The sequence below is a fragment of the Giraffa tippelskirchi genome, chromosome 6 (assembly GCF_054371585.1).
Source record: "Giraffa tippelskirchi isolate mGirTip1 chromosome 6, T2T-mGirTip1v1.2.pri, whole genome shotgun sequence".
NCBI lineage: Eukaryota > Metazoa > Chordata > Mammalia > Artiodactyla > Giraffidae > Giraffa > Giraffa tippelskirchi.
The window spans coordinates 123,375,713-123,392,213 of record NC_137280.1 but is presented as its reverse complement, the minus strand read 5'-3'; the positions used below and the strand labels follow the sequence as shown (position 1 = coordinate 123,392,213).

General features: G+C 40.6%; 1 protein-coding gene across 8 annotated transcripts in view; it reads right to left on the bottom strand.

The window, feature by feature from the left end:
• CTNNA1 (catenin alpha 1) overlaps positions 1 to 16,501 on the bottom strand; it is a 370,505-nt gene that overhangs the window by 22,506 nt on the left and 331,498 nt on the right. For 7 of the 8 annotated variants that reach the window (XM_081500833.1, XM_081500835.1, XM_081500832.1 and 4 more), the window contains one exon: positions 15,607 to 15,699. In XM_081500833.1, coding sequence (XP_081356959.1) covers positions 15,607 to 15,699 — 93 coding nt within the window. Of the gene's footprint in view, positions 1 to 15,606; positions 15,723 to 16,501 lie in introns of all 8 variants that reach the window. The other variant, XM_081500836.1, reaches the window with a different exon arrangement.

Here is a 16,501-nt window from a genome sequence, read left to right as displayed (position 1 = left end):
CAATTTCCTCATATCTTCAACATTTGTTTTCCCTTTCTCCCTATTCCATTTTCTAAATAACAGCCATCCTAGTGGGTGTGAAGTGATATCTCACTGTGGTTTTGATCTCCATTTCCCTGATGGCTCATGATATTGTCTGTTAATGTACTTATTGACCCCTAGTGTATATTCTTTGGAGAAATACCTTTCAGATCCTTTGATATATTCACTGAATGAATGAATAATGAAAGTAGTTTGAAAAAGAGCTGAAAGAATCATTAGGAAGATCTCTAGGTACAGGTGCTTATGGGTTATTAGCAATAAATGTGTTCATAGTAATACAACTTTGAAGGTAAGCAAAGACAGGAGAAATTGGTGGTGATGGAGTTGAGATCTGTGAGACAGGACAGTAGTTATCATAGAGTCATTTGGCCATCGTACCTGAGGGCAGGAGTTTGGGATCATGTTTTTTCGGTGCTATAGAAACCACATGCCTTCAGATCATGTCTGTAATTCCCAATATATTGGAAGAGTATCCAAGAGTGAGGTTATCAAATTTACCCCTCAAAGACTGCAGTCAAAAAACTAAAGAAGAATCAGACCCACTTGACTGGTATAACTAATTTCTCTTCTCTCCCAGAGCAGGAATGGATTATCGAAACTATCAATTATAGATTGTAGGTTTTGAGGACTAGGCCAACCCAGTTACTATTAATAGCCCACTACTTTCAAAAGTGAATGGGTTTGGACAATAAATTATTTTTCAGAAGTATCCTAGCTTTCCCATGTGTTATACCATGGTCTCTCCTATTTTCATCATTTCCAGGCTTGTTCTTTGACCTCTTTTCCTTCTTCCCTTTGTTTCCCACTGGGTGATTCAAGATTGTGGACTACTCTTCATTAATTAACTCATTAATTCACTGATGTTATCAATGAATCAGAGTGGAGCTAGACCTTGTAAGAAAACCTGGGTGAAGAAAATGTTTCTTAAGAGGGCCAAGTAAACACCGGCAGGGAATTAATTATATGTTTTAAATACTAAGATAATTTTCCCTTACAAAGAGAAAATTGCTCCCTTTGTTCTGTAATCTTTTCTCATACAGTATAATGGAGGAAAAGCACCTTGTCTAAGGTGAACTTTCTTGTTCTGATTACAAAACTGTGGGACACAATAAATTAAATACTATTTTCTCATGTATCGGGACTAGAAAGATACTTAAAATAATACTTTGAATAATCATCCAACATGACACTTAGTAGGGAAAACTCTAGAATCATTTACTTTAAAAATCAAGATGTTATTGACCGGAATACCTATTGTCATCATTAGTTAATTAATAATGGTCTGTCTAGCTAATAAAATAAAGTGAGAAATGGAAATAAGAAAAGGCTTTTTAGAAAGTAGACAATAAAATTACTTTTCAGCGTAGAACATCTTTGTTTATCTAGAAAACTGAAGTAAGTCAACTGAAAAACCTCTTAGAATTAATAAGAGTTCCTTAAGGTAGCTAGAGACAATGTAAATATATAAAAATGAGTAACATTTCTATATACCAGAAAACAGGACATAAAATGAAAGCAGTTATTAGCTCTTCATGAAAATAATTAATAGGAAATATGTGGAATTAAATCTGTAAAGAAATCTAAAGGACCGAGATAACAAAAGTGACTTTTTCTGAGTACATTATAAAAAAAAAACTTGAATAAATAGAAACACAGTCCATGTTTAGGAGTGGGGGAACTGACCTATTTATTCACAAATTAATCTGGAATAGTTAATGGCTGAGAGCAGCAAATATTTACATGGGATAGAGATCAAGAGTAATGAAGAGAGCTAAAATGTAATACAAAGCTAAAGTAATTGAAAAGAATAATCTAAAAACACACCCTATCATAAAGCAGAAGTCAATATATGACAAAAGAGACATCACAAATCAGTGATGGGGAATGGTCCATTTTTACATTTGATGGTCTATTTGGAAAGAAATAGTCAAAGTCTGAACTTCATACTCATTAAATCTGCAAAGAGCCACAAACTAGGCACTACCACCATATATCAATGGCAACTTTTTACAATGCTACTATAGGCTAAGACCTCCAGTACAACACTGAAAAGGACATTCTTGTCTGGTTCTGATCCTACAGGGAAGTATTCAAGCATTTCATCATTGAGTATGATGCCATTAGGCTGAGAAATTTTTCTTCTATTCCTAGTTTACAAAGTGTCTTTAATCAGGTCCGGATGTTATATTCTGTCAAATGCTTTTCCTGTTTCATTCCCACCATTCTGGCTACTTCTTCTGGGTCTCTTTTGCTGTCATCTTTTTCCACTAGTGCTGGAGTTCCAAGGCTTGATCCTATGTTGTTCTACACTTCTCCCACCTGTGAGCAATTTCTAGTTTCATGATTTTACATACCACCTATCTGCCAACTACTCCCACATCTCCATCCCAGACCACTCATTCTAGCCCCCAACTCATTTCCTAACTACAAACCCAACAGCTCTACTCAGATGTCTCAGGTATTTCAAAATAAGTATGTCCCAAATAAAACTCATGATTTCCTGCTCCCAACCATCTTGAATGCATCTCACTTTAAAATATCTATCACTCAACTTCAAGAGGATTCACAGTGTTGGGGACAGCAAGAGAACCAGATTTCCTTAGTCCAATCAGTATCTTCCTCTCTTCAAGTCTGGACTCTCAAAGAGTAATTATTCCATATCTTCTCCTGAAACCTGTCACACTTCTGAGAGCATCATCACTCTTAGCTTATAGCTCTGCTTCCTATTTAAATGAAAAGATGAATACAATCAAAAGGAATGTCTGCGAATCTTATCACTGCATCTACCCATTTACGCCACATGCTGTCTTACCTCTTTTTAACTGTGAATGTTCCTATCTATGCTCTTATCTCAGAACAGTCTTGCCACTTATCCACAGATCTCACTTCCTCTTCTCTACTGTAGGACAATATCCTAGTAATTCTCTCCACTCTAGTCTTTATTATCACTCTAGTCTTTATTCCCTTCTACTGGATTATTTCCATCAGCTGAATGTTAAAAGAAGCTCCCAACTAAAAATAAAAAGCAAAAGTCACTCTCAACCCCGTATGTACTACATGCTACCACCCCATGTCTCCATTATCCTTACATTTAATATGAAAGAGCTATCAACTTGCTGTATTCAATTCATCTCTTTTCCCTTGAATCCACTCTAGTGATCTCCTAAATTCTACCTAAACTTCTTTGTTCAAGATCATCTGTGATCTCCATATGTTGCTCAATCCAAGGATCAATTCTCAGGTCACATTCTACAACCATCTGACATGAATAATGACTCTTTCCCAGAACATTTTCCCCACTTGTCTTCCCAGATAGAGTGAGCTTCTGGTGATCTTCTGGTCAGTAATACTTCCCGAATCTCCTTTGCTGGATACCTCTCACCTCCCCAAACTCTAGATATCTGGGAACCCCAGTTTTATTACCCAGATCTTTTTATTCTGGGTTTACCCATTCCACTGGTGAACTTATCAAAGCTGATGACTTTAAGCACCATGTATGTGTTAAAGAATCCCACATTTATACATTTTGTCCAGTTCAGTTCAGTCGCTCAGTCGTATCCGACTATTTACGACCCCACGTATTGCAGCATGCCAGGCCTCTCTGTCCATCGGCAACTCCTGGAGTCTGCTCAAACCCATGTCCATCAAGTCGGTGATGCCATCCAACCATCTCTTCCTCTGTCATCCCCTTCTCCTCCCGCCCCCAATCCTACCCAGCATTAGGGTCTTTTCCAGTTAGTCAACTCTTTGCATGAGGTGGCCAAAGTATTGGAGTTTCAGCTTCAACATCAGTCCTTCCAATGAACACCCAGGACTGATCTCCTTTAGGATGGATTGATTGGATCTCCTTGCAGTCCAAGAGACTCCCAAGAGTCTTCTCCAACACCACAGTTCAAAAGCATCAATTCTGCAGCACTCAGCTTTATTCACCGTCCAACTCTCACATCCATACATGACCACTGGAAAAACCATAGCCTTGACTAGACGGACTTTTGTTGGCAAAGTAATGTCTCTGTTTTAAATATGCTATCTAAGTTGGCCATAACCTTCCTTCCAAGGAGTAAGCGTCTTTTAATTTCATGGCTGCAATCACCATCTACAGTGACTTTGGAGCCCAAAAAAATAAAGTCTGACACTGTTTCCACTGTTTCCCCATCTATTTCCCATGGAGTGATGGGACCAGATGCCATGATCTTAGTTTTCTGAACGTTGAGCTTTAAGCCAACTTTTTCACTCTCCTCTTTCATCAAGAGGCTCTTTAATTCTCCTTCACTTTCTGCCATAAGGGTGGTGTCATCTGCATATCTGAGGTTATTGATATTTCTCCTGGCAGTCTTGATTCCAGCTTGTGTTTCTTCCAGCCCAGCATTTCTCATGATGTACTCTGCATATAAGTTAAATAAGCAGGGTGACAATATACAGCCTTGACGTACTCCTTTTCCTATTTGGAACCAGTCTGTTGTTCCATGTCCAGTTCTAACTGTTGCTTCCTGACCTGCATACAGGTTTCTCAAGAGACAGGTCAGATGGTCAGGTATTCCCATCTCTATCAGAATTTTCCACAGTTTATTGTGATCCACACAGTCAAAGGCTTTGGCATAGTCAATAAAGCAGAAATAGATGTTTTTCTGGAACTCTCTTGCTTTTTTGATGATCCAGCAGATGTTGGCAATGTGATCTCTGGTTCCTCTGCCTTTTCTAAAACCAGCTTGAACATCTGGAAGTTCACAGTTCACGTATTGCTGAAGCCTGGCTTGGAGAATTTTGAGCATTACTTTACTAGCGTGTGAGATGAGTGCAACTGTGCGGTAGTTTGAGCATTCTTTGGCATTGCCTTTCTTTTGGATTGGAACGAAAACTGACCTTTTCCAGTCCTGTGGCCACTGCTGACTTTTCCAAATTTGCTGGCATATCGAGTGCAGCACTTTCACAGCATCATCTTTCAGGATTTGAAATAGCTCAACTGGAATTCCATCACCTCCACTAGCTTTGTTCATAGTGATGCTTTCTAAGGCCCACTGGACTTCACATTCCAGGATGTCCGGCTCTAGGTGAGTGATCACACCATCGTGATTATCTGGGTCATGAAGATCTTTTTTGTACAGTTCATTCTGTGTATTCTTGCCACCTCTTCCTTATATCTTCTGCTTCTGTTAGGTCCATACCATTTCTGTCCTTATCAAGCCTATCTTTGCATGAAACGTTCCTTTGGTATCTCTAATTTTCTTGAAGAGATCTCTATTCTTTCCCAGTTTGTTGTTTTCCTCTATTTCTTTGCACTGATCGCTGAGGAAGGCTTTTTTATCTCTCCTTGCTATTCTTTGGAACTCTGCACTCAGATGCTTATATCTTTCCTTTTCTCCTTTGCTTTTCGCTTCTCTTCTCTTCCCAGCTATCTGTAAGGCCTCCTCAGACAGCCATTTTGCTTTTTTGCATTTCTTTTCCATGGGGATTGTCTTGATCCCTGTCTCCTGTACAATGTCACAAACCTCTGTCCATAGTTCATCAGGCACTCTATCAGATCTAGTCCCTTAAATCTATTTGTCACTTCAACTGTATACTCATAAGGGATTTGATCTAGGTCATACCTGAATGGACTAGTGGTTTTTCCTACTTTCTTCAATTTAAGTCTGAATTTGGCAATAAGCAGTTCATGATCTGAGCCACCATCTGCTCCTGGTCTTGTTTTTGCCGACTGTATAGAGCTTCTCCATCTTTGGCTGCAAAGAATATAATCAATCTGATTTCGGTGTTGACCATCTGGTGATGTCCATGTGTAGAGTCTTCTCTTGTGTTGTTGAAAGAGGGTGTTTGCTATGACCAACGCGTTCTCTTGGCAAAACTCTATTAGCCTTTGCCCTGCTTCACTCTGTACTCCAAGGCCAAATTTGCCTGTTATGCCACGTGTTTCTTGACTTCCTACTTTTGCATTCCAGTCCCCTATAATGAAAAGGACATCTTTTTTGGGTGTTAGTTCTAGAAGGTCTTGTAGGTCTTCATAGAACCGTTCAACTTCAGCTTCTTCAGCGTTACTGGTCAGGGCATAGACTTGGATTACTGTGATATTGAATGGTTTGCCTTGGAAACAAACAGAGATCATTCTATCGTTTTTGAGATTGCATCCACATACTGCCTTTTGGACTCTTTTGTTGACCATGATGGCTACTCCTTTTCTTCTAAGGGATTCTTGACCACAGTAGTAGATATTATGGTCATCTGAGTTCAATTCACCCATTCTTCTTCCCTAAACTTGACTTTATTGGTTGCATATCTAACAGGCACCACAAAATTAACATGAATGATAGCTCCATCTTTCTGGTTACTTAGGATCAAAACCTGGAATTCTTCCTGACTCTTCTCTTTCCCCTCACTTCACAGCTAATCCTTCAGTAAATTCCACCTTCAAAATATATTTGGACTCTATAACCAGAGCTTACCACTTCCACTGTACTCTTGCCTCTGTTTCGGTCTCCTAAGCTGCTGTAACATATTATCACTAAACTAGTTGTACTTAAAACAACACAAAGGTGTTATCTTACAGCTCTGAAGGGCAGAAGTCTAAAGTGGGTCTTACAGAGCTAAAATCAAAGTGTTAGCCGAATGTTCATTCCAGAGGTTCTCGGGGAGAATCCAGTCCTTGTCTTTCCCAGTCTTTAGAGGTTACCCACATGCCTTGGCTTGTGGCCACTTCACTCCAACTCCTGCTTCCATGATCACATCTCCTTCTCTGATGCCAACACCACTGGTTTCCTCATATAAGGACCCTTGCAATTATATTAGGGACCTACTAGATAATCTAGGTTAATTTAACCATTTTAAGATCCTTAATTTATTTACCTCTGCCAAACAAGGCAATATATTCACAGGTTTTAGTAATTAGGATATTGGGAGTGGGTACAGCACATTATTCTGCTTACCACAGCTTTCTAGGGGGTCTTTCCTCACAGAAGTCAGAGAGACTTTGGTAAAAATCAAAGTTAGATCATGTCAACTCTCTACTCAAAACCCATCAATGGCTTCCCATGTGACTCAAAGTAAAAAAACCAAATGCTTTACCATGGCCCTATAAAAGGCTCTATACCATTCACACTCCTGTTAGATATTTCACTCTTCTTCCTCAAAGTCTCTATACTTGCTGTTCCCTCTGCAGCCATGAAATTAAAAGACGCTTACTCCTTGGAAGGAAGGTTATGGCCATCCTAGATAGCATATTTAAAAGCAGAGACATTACTTTGCCAACAAAAGTCCGTCTAGTCAAGGCTATGGTTTTTCCAGTGGTCACGTATGGATGTGAGAGTTGGTTGGTGAATAAAGCTGAGTGCCACAAAATTGATGCTTTTGAACTGTGGTGTTGGAGAAGACTTGTGAGTCCCTTGGACTGCAAGGAGATCCAATCAATCCATCCTAAAGGAGATCAGTCCTGGGTGTTCATTGGAAGGACTAATGTTGAAGCTGAAACTCCAATACTTAGGCCACCTCATGTGAAGAGTTGACTCACTGGAAAAGACCCTAATGCGGGTAGGATTGGGAGCAGGAGGAGAAGGGGACGACAGAGGATGAGACGGTTGGATGGCATCAACGACTCGATGGACATGGGTTTGGATAGACTCCGGGAGTTGGTGATGGACAGAGAGGCCTGGCGTGCTGCAATTCATGGGGTCGCAAATAGTCGGACACAACTGAGCGACTGAACTTCCTGGACTGCTCTCCCCTCAGACACAGTCCCTGGCTTGTTCTATCATCTCCTTTCTGGTCTTTGCTTCTACATCACGGTCTCAGTGAGGTCTTTCTTGACCATCCCAATCATGCGATTTAACATACACACCAACGTTGTGTATGTGTGTCTATGCTCAGTCCTGTCCAATTGTCTGTGACCCCATGGACTGTAGCTCCTGCCAGTCTCCTCTGTCCATGGGATTTCCCAAGTAAGAATACTGGAGCAGGCTGTCATTTCCTACTCCAGGGGATCTTCTCCACCTTGGGATTGAACCCAATCCTTTTGTCTCCTGCACTGGCAGGCAGATTCTTTACCACTGAGCAATCTGAGAAGCTACACACCAACATTACATGTTACATTAGAAGAGAAGGTCTCAAATCAATGATTTAAAAGCTTCTAACTTAAGAAACTAGACAAAGGGGGAAATAAACCCAAAGCAAGTAGAAGGAAAAAAATAATAGAGTAGCAAGTGATAAAATACAAATTATCAAAAGTCAGTCAAGAATAAACAGCTAAATGTTTAAACAAATAATCTGAATATCATTATACCTATTAAAGAAATAATTTCTTATTGTTTAAATAATAATTTGAACAATTTAGTTTAAAATCTTCCCATATAGAAAATTTCAGGCCAGATGGCTTCATTGATAAATTCTCCCCAAGCATTTAAAGAACTAATACCAATTATATAGACTTTTCAAGAAAATGGAACAGGGAAACCTCTTATGGTATGGAAATTAGACTTTACAACAAAACAAAACAACAGACCAGTATCAATATACAAGGTTTACAAGGAGACTACAGTGTTTCTGGGGCCCTATTACCTCCAGACCTCCATGGGAGGGGGTTAAGGGAGGAAAGAGACACAGAAAATGCTGTGAGAAAACTTTTAGTCAGAAGCATCTCCTTTGACGTCTTCTGTGCAATTGCTGTGTAAAAATGTTAGAGAAAATCAGAAGTGGAAAGGTGAGATAATAACACATGAATGAGAGCCTGATGCCACAGGCTTCCCTGGCTGGTATGCCTTAGCTCATTTAAGAGCTATATATTTTCTCATTAACTATACAGACCAGGCCTGTCTGAGTTTATGCTTATTTGATAGGGAATGAACAACAACAAATGCTTGTCAAGCCTGTTAGCCACAAAAATGATTAGAATTCCCATAGCACAATGGAAGAAGCAGTAATATGAAAGATAAATCTAAGGAGGCAGAAGAAAAAAACAACATGAGAACATTTCTTCTTTCTCAATCCAGTTAGCAAGAAATCCACCCCCCCTCCCAAAAAGGACAAAAAAATGTAGGTAAAGCAGCAGCTTCAAAGACTTGATTCACCCTTGCTTAAGTTTCCAAGAAAGGCCATGCATTAAACCTAGCCATATGAAATATTAAACTGCCAGATTTGTATTAACTTAAATGTACAATGCTCATTCTTGCATAATGAACTAAGAAAAATAAAATATTAAGTGAGATCTTCTCCAAAACGCCCTTCTCTGATTTTAAAGACTCAACTGTCAGAAGCCTGCTGTTGGCAGGGTTTTTCCACTTTGTTTTGACCAGCATTGGATGAACTGAAAACTGAAAATCTTTTAAGCAGCTACCAAGGACTAAGACTTGAGCACACCCATGAGTGAGATGATGTGGGCAATCATGTCCTTTTCCAGAACAGTATGATTTTTTTTTTCCTGGTAAGAGCATGTGACTGGTGCTATCTGCTCAGATGGAGGTAGGTCCCTGTTCTGGAGAACAGAGTGAGATACTGCAGACACAAAGCAGAAGGCAATGCAGAGAGTGCTGACCTACTTTCTTCCCTACTCATGACACCAGTAAGTCACCAAAAAATGTGGGTGCTTTTCTCCCCCAAGCAACAAAATAAATCCACCTTCAGGTTACACTGTCTGAACTCAGCTTTAATACCACAAACATTTGGAGTTAAAATAGCTTAACTCCTAAAAAGTTGGTACTTTAGAACAGAATTTCCCATTTCCAAAAGTTAATCTGCTATTGGGTGAATGGAAAGATGGGGAAGAAAACTGCTCTACAGGTTCCATTTATCATCTCTCCCTTCCAGAAATGAACAATAAGGTCTAGTAGCCAACTCCACACCATAGGTGGGGTCACAGAAAAGCCCCCAACAGAGGGGTCAGGGCTGCCTAAATGCAGCAGTGTGGGTATGAAACATAAGAGACTGGAAAAACCCAACACATATTCTATACTGTGGATGGATGCTGACAGTAGCCTCAAAGAAACATACACTTTAATATTGTCTACATGCTACAGCATATTAAACACCATGTTAAACTACTGGTGAATTAACTAACTAGTTTATTCAAGTTGATTAGCCTGCCTAGGGTTTATCAGACAAGCTAGTGATGCCTGACATCACTGCCCATATCACGCTGAAGAGAGGGACAGCCATTAGCCACCTTAAAGGAGAGGTCCTTCGAGTATGAAACACATGGGCCAGGTAGGTGAGATGCAGCTCCCAGAAATTTGTTTTACCTGCCTCAAAGAATTTCAAAATTTTAGTTACCAATCCTTTAAAATTGGGACTTACCAAAAAATCTGAATTGCTGACTTCTCTTTACAAATAATGAAAGAATCTAGCAATAATGGGCTGGAATGGAGTCACAGTTACCTCATTTAGAAATGGCACCTGCTATCCAGTTTGTCATTACCATGCCTGCAATGTCTGCTGTATTTGCTGTCATTGGATCTGCCCAGCCCTGTTTGCGAGCCAGGGTAGTAGGAAGGAGCCTGGGAGAGAATCTGGGAGAATAATCACACCAAGTAACACCTTTCACTCTTACCGCGTCCAAGGTAAAAGAAACCCAAGTAAGACGGTAGGTGTTGCGAGAGGGCATCAGAGGGCAGACACACTGAAACCATAATCACTGAAAACTAGCCAATCTGATCACACGGACCACAGCCTTGTCTATCTCAATGAAACTAAGCTATGCTGTGTGGGGTCACCCAAAACAGATGGGTCACAGTGGAGAGGTCTGACAGAATGTGGTCCACTGGAGAAGGGCATGGCAAACCACTTCAGTATTCTTGCCTTGAGAACCCCATGAACAGTATGAAAAGGCAAAAAGATAGGACACTGAAAGATGAACTCCCCAATATGCTACTGGAGATCAGTGGAGAAATAACTCCACAAAGTGATGGGATGGAGCCAAAGCAAAAACAATACCCAGTTGTGGATGTGACTGGTGATAGAAGCAATGTCCAATGCTGTAAAGAGCAATATTGCATAGGAACCTGGAATGTTAGTCCATGAATCAAGGCAAATTAGAAGTGGTCAAACAAGAGATGGCAAGAGTGAACATCGACATTCTAGGAATCAGCGAACTAAGATGGACTGGAATGGGTGAATTTAACTCAGATGACCATTATATCTACTACTGTGGGCAAGAATCCCTTAGAAGAAATGGAGTAGCCATCATGGTCAACAAGAGTCCGAAATGCAGTATGTGGATGCAATCTCAAAAATGACAGAATGATCTCTGTTCGTTTCCAAGGCAAACCATTCAATATCATGGTAATCCAAGTCTATGTCCCGACCAGTAATGCTAAGCTGAACTTGAATGGTTCTATGAAGACCTACAAGACCTTTTAGAACTAACACCCAAAAAAGATGTCCTTTTCATTATAGGGGACTGGAATGCAAAAGTAGGAAGTCAAGAAACACCTGGCGTTAACAGGCAAATTTGGCCTTGGAGTACAGAGTGAAGCAGGGCAAAGGCTAATAGAGTTTTGCCAAGAGAACACACTGGTCATAGCAAACACCCTCTTCCAACAACACAAGAGAAGATTCTACACATGGACATCACCAGATGGTCAACACCGAAATCAGATTGATTATATTCTTTGCAGCCGAAGATGGAGAAGCTCTATACAGTCAGCAAAAACAAGACCGGGAGTAGACGGTGGCTCAGATCATGAACTGCTTATTGCCAAATTCAGACTTAAATTGAAGAAAGTAGGGAAAACCACTAGACCATTCAGGTATGACCTAAATCAAATCCCTTATGATTATACAGTGAAAGTGAGAAATAGATTTAAGGGACTAGATCTGATAGACAGAGTGCCTGATGAACTATGGACAGAGGTTTGTAACATTGTACAGGAGACAGGGATCAAGACCATCCCCATGGAAAAGAAATGCAAAAAAGCAAAATGGCTGTCTGAGGAGGCCTTACAGATAGCTGGGAAGAGAAGAGAAGCGAAAAGCAAAGGAGAAAAGGAAAGATATAAGCATCTGAGTGCAGAGTTCCAAAGAATAGCAAGGAGAGATAAAAAAGCCTTCCTCAGCGATCAATGCAAAGAAATAGAGGAAAACAACAGAATGGTAAAGACTAGAGATCTCTTCAAGAAAATCAGAGATACCAAGGGAATATTTCATGCAAAGATGGGCTCGATAAAGGACAGAAATGATATGGACCTAACAGAAGCAGAAGATATTAAGAAGAGGTGGCAAAAATACAAAGAAGAACTGTACAAAAAAGATCTTCACGACCCAGATAATCACGATGGTGTGATCACTCACCTAGAGCCAGACATCCTGGAATGTGAAGTCAAGTGGGCCTTAGGAAGCATCACACGAACAAAGCTAGTGGAGGTGATGGAATTCCAGTTGAGCTATTTCAAATCCTGAAAGATGATGCTGTGAAAGTGCTGCACTCAATATGCCAGCAAATCTGGAAAACTCAGCAGTGGCCACAGGACTGGAAAAGGTCAGTTTTCATTCCAATCCCAAAGAAAGGCAATGCCAAAGAATGCTCAAACTACCGCACAATTGCACTCATCTCACACGCTAGTAAAGTAATGCTCAAAATTCTCCAAGCCAGGCTTCATTAAGACGTCAACTGTGAACTTCCAGATGTTCAAGCTGGTTTTAGAAAAGGCAGAGGAACCAGAGATCACATTGCCAACATCTGCTGGATCATCAAAAAAGCAAGAGAGTTCCAGAAAAACATCTATTTCTGCTTTATTGACTATGCCAAAGCCTTTGATTGTGTGGATCACAATAAACTGTGGAAAATTCTGATAGAGATGGGAATACCTGACCATCTGACCTGTCTCTTGAGAAACCTGTATGCAGGTCAGGAAGCAACAGTTAGAACTGGACATGGAACAACAGACTGGTTCCAAATAGGAAAAGGAGTACGTCAAGGCTGTATATTGTCACCCTGCTTATTTAACTTATATGCAGAGTACATCATGAGAAATGCTGGGCTGGAAGAAACACAAGCTGGAATCAAGACTGCCAGGAGAAATATCAATAACCTCAGATATGCAGATGACACCACCCTTATGGCAGAAAAGAGCCTCTTGATGAAAGTGAAAGAGGAGAGTGAAAAAGTTGGCTTAAAGCTCAACGTTCAGAAAACTAAGATCATGGCATCTGGTCCCATCACTTCATGGGAAATAGATGGGGAAACAGTGGAAACAGTGTCAGACTTTATTTTTTGGGGCTCCAAAATCACTGCAGATGGTGATTCCAGCCATGAAATTAAAAGACACTTACTCCTTGGAAGGAAGGTTATGGCCAACCTAGATAGCATATTTAAAAGCAGAGACATTACTTTGCCAACAAAAGTCCCTGTAGTCAAGGCTATGGTTTTTCCAGTGGTCATGTATGGATGTGAGAGTTGCACGGTGAAGAAAGCTGAGCGCTGAAGAACTAATGCTTCTTAACTGTGGTGTTGAAGAAGACTCTTGAGAGTCCCTTTGACTGCAAGGAGGTCCAACCAGTCCATCCTAAAGGAGATCAGTCCTGGTTGTTCATTGGAAGGACTGATGTTGAAGCTGAAACTCCAATACTTTGGCCACCTCATGCGAAGAGTTGACTCATTGGAAAAGACCCTAATGCTGGGAAGGATTGGGGGCAGGAGGAGAAGGGGACGACAGAGGATGAGATGGTTGGATGGCATAACCGACTTGACTGACATGGGTTTGGGTAAACTCCGGGAGCTGGTGATGGACAGGGAGGCTGTGATTCATGGGGTCGCAAAGAGTCAGACACGACTGAGCGACTGAACTAAACTGAACACCTTTTTATCGAGGACATATACCTAATGGCACTCCAGTACTCTTGCCTGAAAAATTCCATGGATGGAGGAGCCTGGTAGGCTACCACCCATGGGGTCACAAAGAGTCGGACATGACTGAGTGAATTCACGTTCTTTTCTTTCTATACCTAATACGAGGTGTCATCTGGGTATTGTCCTGAGGTCTGTTCTAGTAGGAGAAATGAACTACAAAAGAGAGGGAGAAAAGGTGCTTTCTGATGCAACCTAAAGCCTGGGCAACAAGTCCCAGCAAACGTGACTTATGCACACCATCACTCTCATTAGAATCTACTAGACTCTCTTTTTCAAGGCTTTAAGATCATTTATATAAATACTCTTAGTAGGTGTGATCAGCGTATGTTACCATCTGTTTCAGCCAATATGTGAAAGCATTGTCGCTTTTCAAGCATTTCAAAATCAAATGGAGAACCAAAGTCATTAAAAATAAAGCACTGATAGGGTAATATGGCAAGCCTGAGAAAAGAATGCCAAATCTTTAAAATCTGCTCTAAATTTATTTCGTACAACTTGATCATCCTTGAACTTTCTGCAAGTGATGAAATTCACTGTGCTTATTATCTGTACAGCTACTGAGTGGCCAGTTAACAGACTTAATGACTGGATTTAAAGCTGAGGAAATGTTGATCAGATCATGTGGATCCACAGCTGACCCAACACACTAATACCCAGAGGAAGCAACTCTCATTTGCAAACTAACCCACATGGTTGAGAATGAGAATAAATGCCTTAATTAACCTGTGTACCAGTCAGGATCCCAGATTAATCACCATTGTTTACTTATTTTGGACAGGAATCATGCATATGAAAGAGCCAAAGTAATGGTTACAGTGTATCTTAAAGCTGGTGGCAGGCCTAACACAGAAAATTCATTCCTGTGATCTCTTATACTCCAGTTCCCTTGGTTTATTCCTCTTTATTTGTGGCCAATGTCATCTGGCAGGACATTTAGAAAGAGGTTTACTGTAAATCTTCAGAGTATGCCCATGATCATTCTCTGCCCGAGAAACTGGAGAGGCAACCTCTTCCACCAAAACAGCACTGACACTCCTCAGAAACCCCTGCGAGGGGCATGGAGTATCAAGCCACACAAACATGATCAGTACACCTCACAGGAGGGAGCAGCTCATCTAACATTTAACAAAACAAGCATTCTTCTGCGTGTTTCAGAGTCTTTCTAAAGCCCCAGATGCTTAACCTAGCCTAATCACCAGCCTTACAACATGCCATTAGAAATGGAGAAAAGTTCTCAAGTTTTACCAGTAGCTGGCTGCAATACGTTATTAATATCTGTATCATAAGGGTACTTCAGGACACAGCAGATTAAGGCTTCCAGTTCTTGAATCTCATGCCCTCTAACAAGATCCAAACACTGGGCATAAAGATGTAGTGTGGGTGGGCAGCAGTTATCCTTTCAGGCTCGTGGGGTAACAATCCTGATGTCAGGATTACCACATATTGCAGGTGGCCCTCCCTTAGAAAGGCCCTTAGGAATGGCCACTGCCTTCCCTCCATTTGCCAGCAGTGAAAAAGGCTATACATTTCAAATGAAGGGCAAGGAGACAGTAACACATGACGCCTTTAGGAAATATCACTGGAAGTTAAACATACATTTCTCTACATAGACTGTGGATCAGTATTTTGTCCTCAAGGCTTCTAAGATCCTAAAAATGAAACTAATAAAATAAAATTCATTTCCATTTTAATAACCCAAATCCAATTTGGTGATAGCTTAAACACTGCTGGTTGTACTTTACCTGAGGACAGAGGGCTTCTAGCTGGCTTGCAGACATTCGAACAAGCTTTACACCTTCTTCATTGTTTGAGATGGAACAGGCCAAGTTGGCAACCTAGAAGAAAAGATAAAAAAGATCTTTGAAGATTTTTCTCTTTTGACAGCAAAGGAAAACAAATGTACATCTACCCCATCCCTGACCTTTAGAGAACAAATGAAAAAAGCACCAAAGGTGTTTTATTTCTCACAGACTGATTACCTGCTTATGAGGACAAATTTTTTAGCTCTGTGCTAAGGAAATTAAACAGATTCCTAACACGTGTCACATTGTAAGCTGGTGGCAGAACCCTGAAAGATCCTAGGGCTTGTAACTCACCAGTTTTACATGGGCTCTAACCTGCCTGAACAGTAACCTCAGAACAAGGGTCTACTGGTGTGGGCAGTGATGTGAGGAAAGCTAAGGAAACGAGGCACTAAAGAATCATTGGTACCCTCAACTACAATAAAAATGTATTTTGCAGCTATTCCTGAAGGAAGGAAATCGAAATTCTAAGTTGCTGTTCTCATTTGACAGGTGAATGGATACTTAAAAGTCAAGAGGAGTTTTATTTGAATGCAAGGCTATTTTTCAAATAAGAAAGAATAGCATTAACACACTGAGATGGACGTAACGCCATCCTCATAAGGAATGGAAAAAGAAACAGAGATGATATCCCATAGTTAAGAGCAAAACTCTCCTTCAACTGGTTTCTTAAAAGCATTGACAGCTAGACTCTTTCCTGAATGATGCTACTTCATTTGAACTAAAATCTTTTGGCAACCCACTCCAGTATTCTTGCCTAGGAAATCCCATGGACATAGGAGCCTTGCTGGCTACAGTCCATGGAGTCACATGAGTCAGACATGAATGAACGACT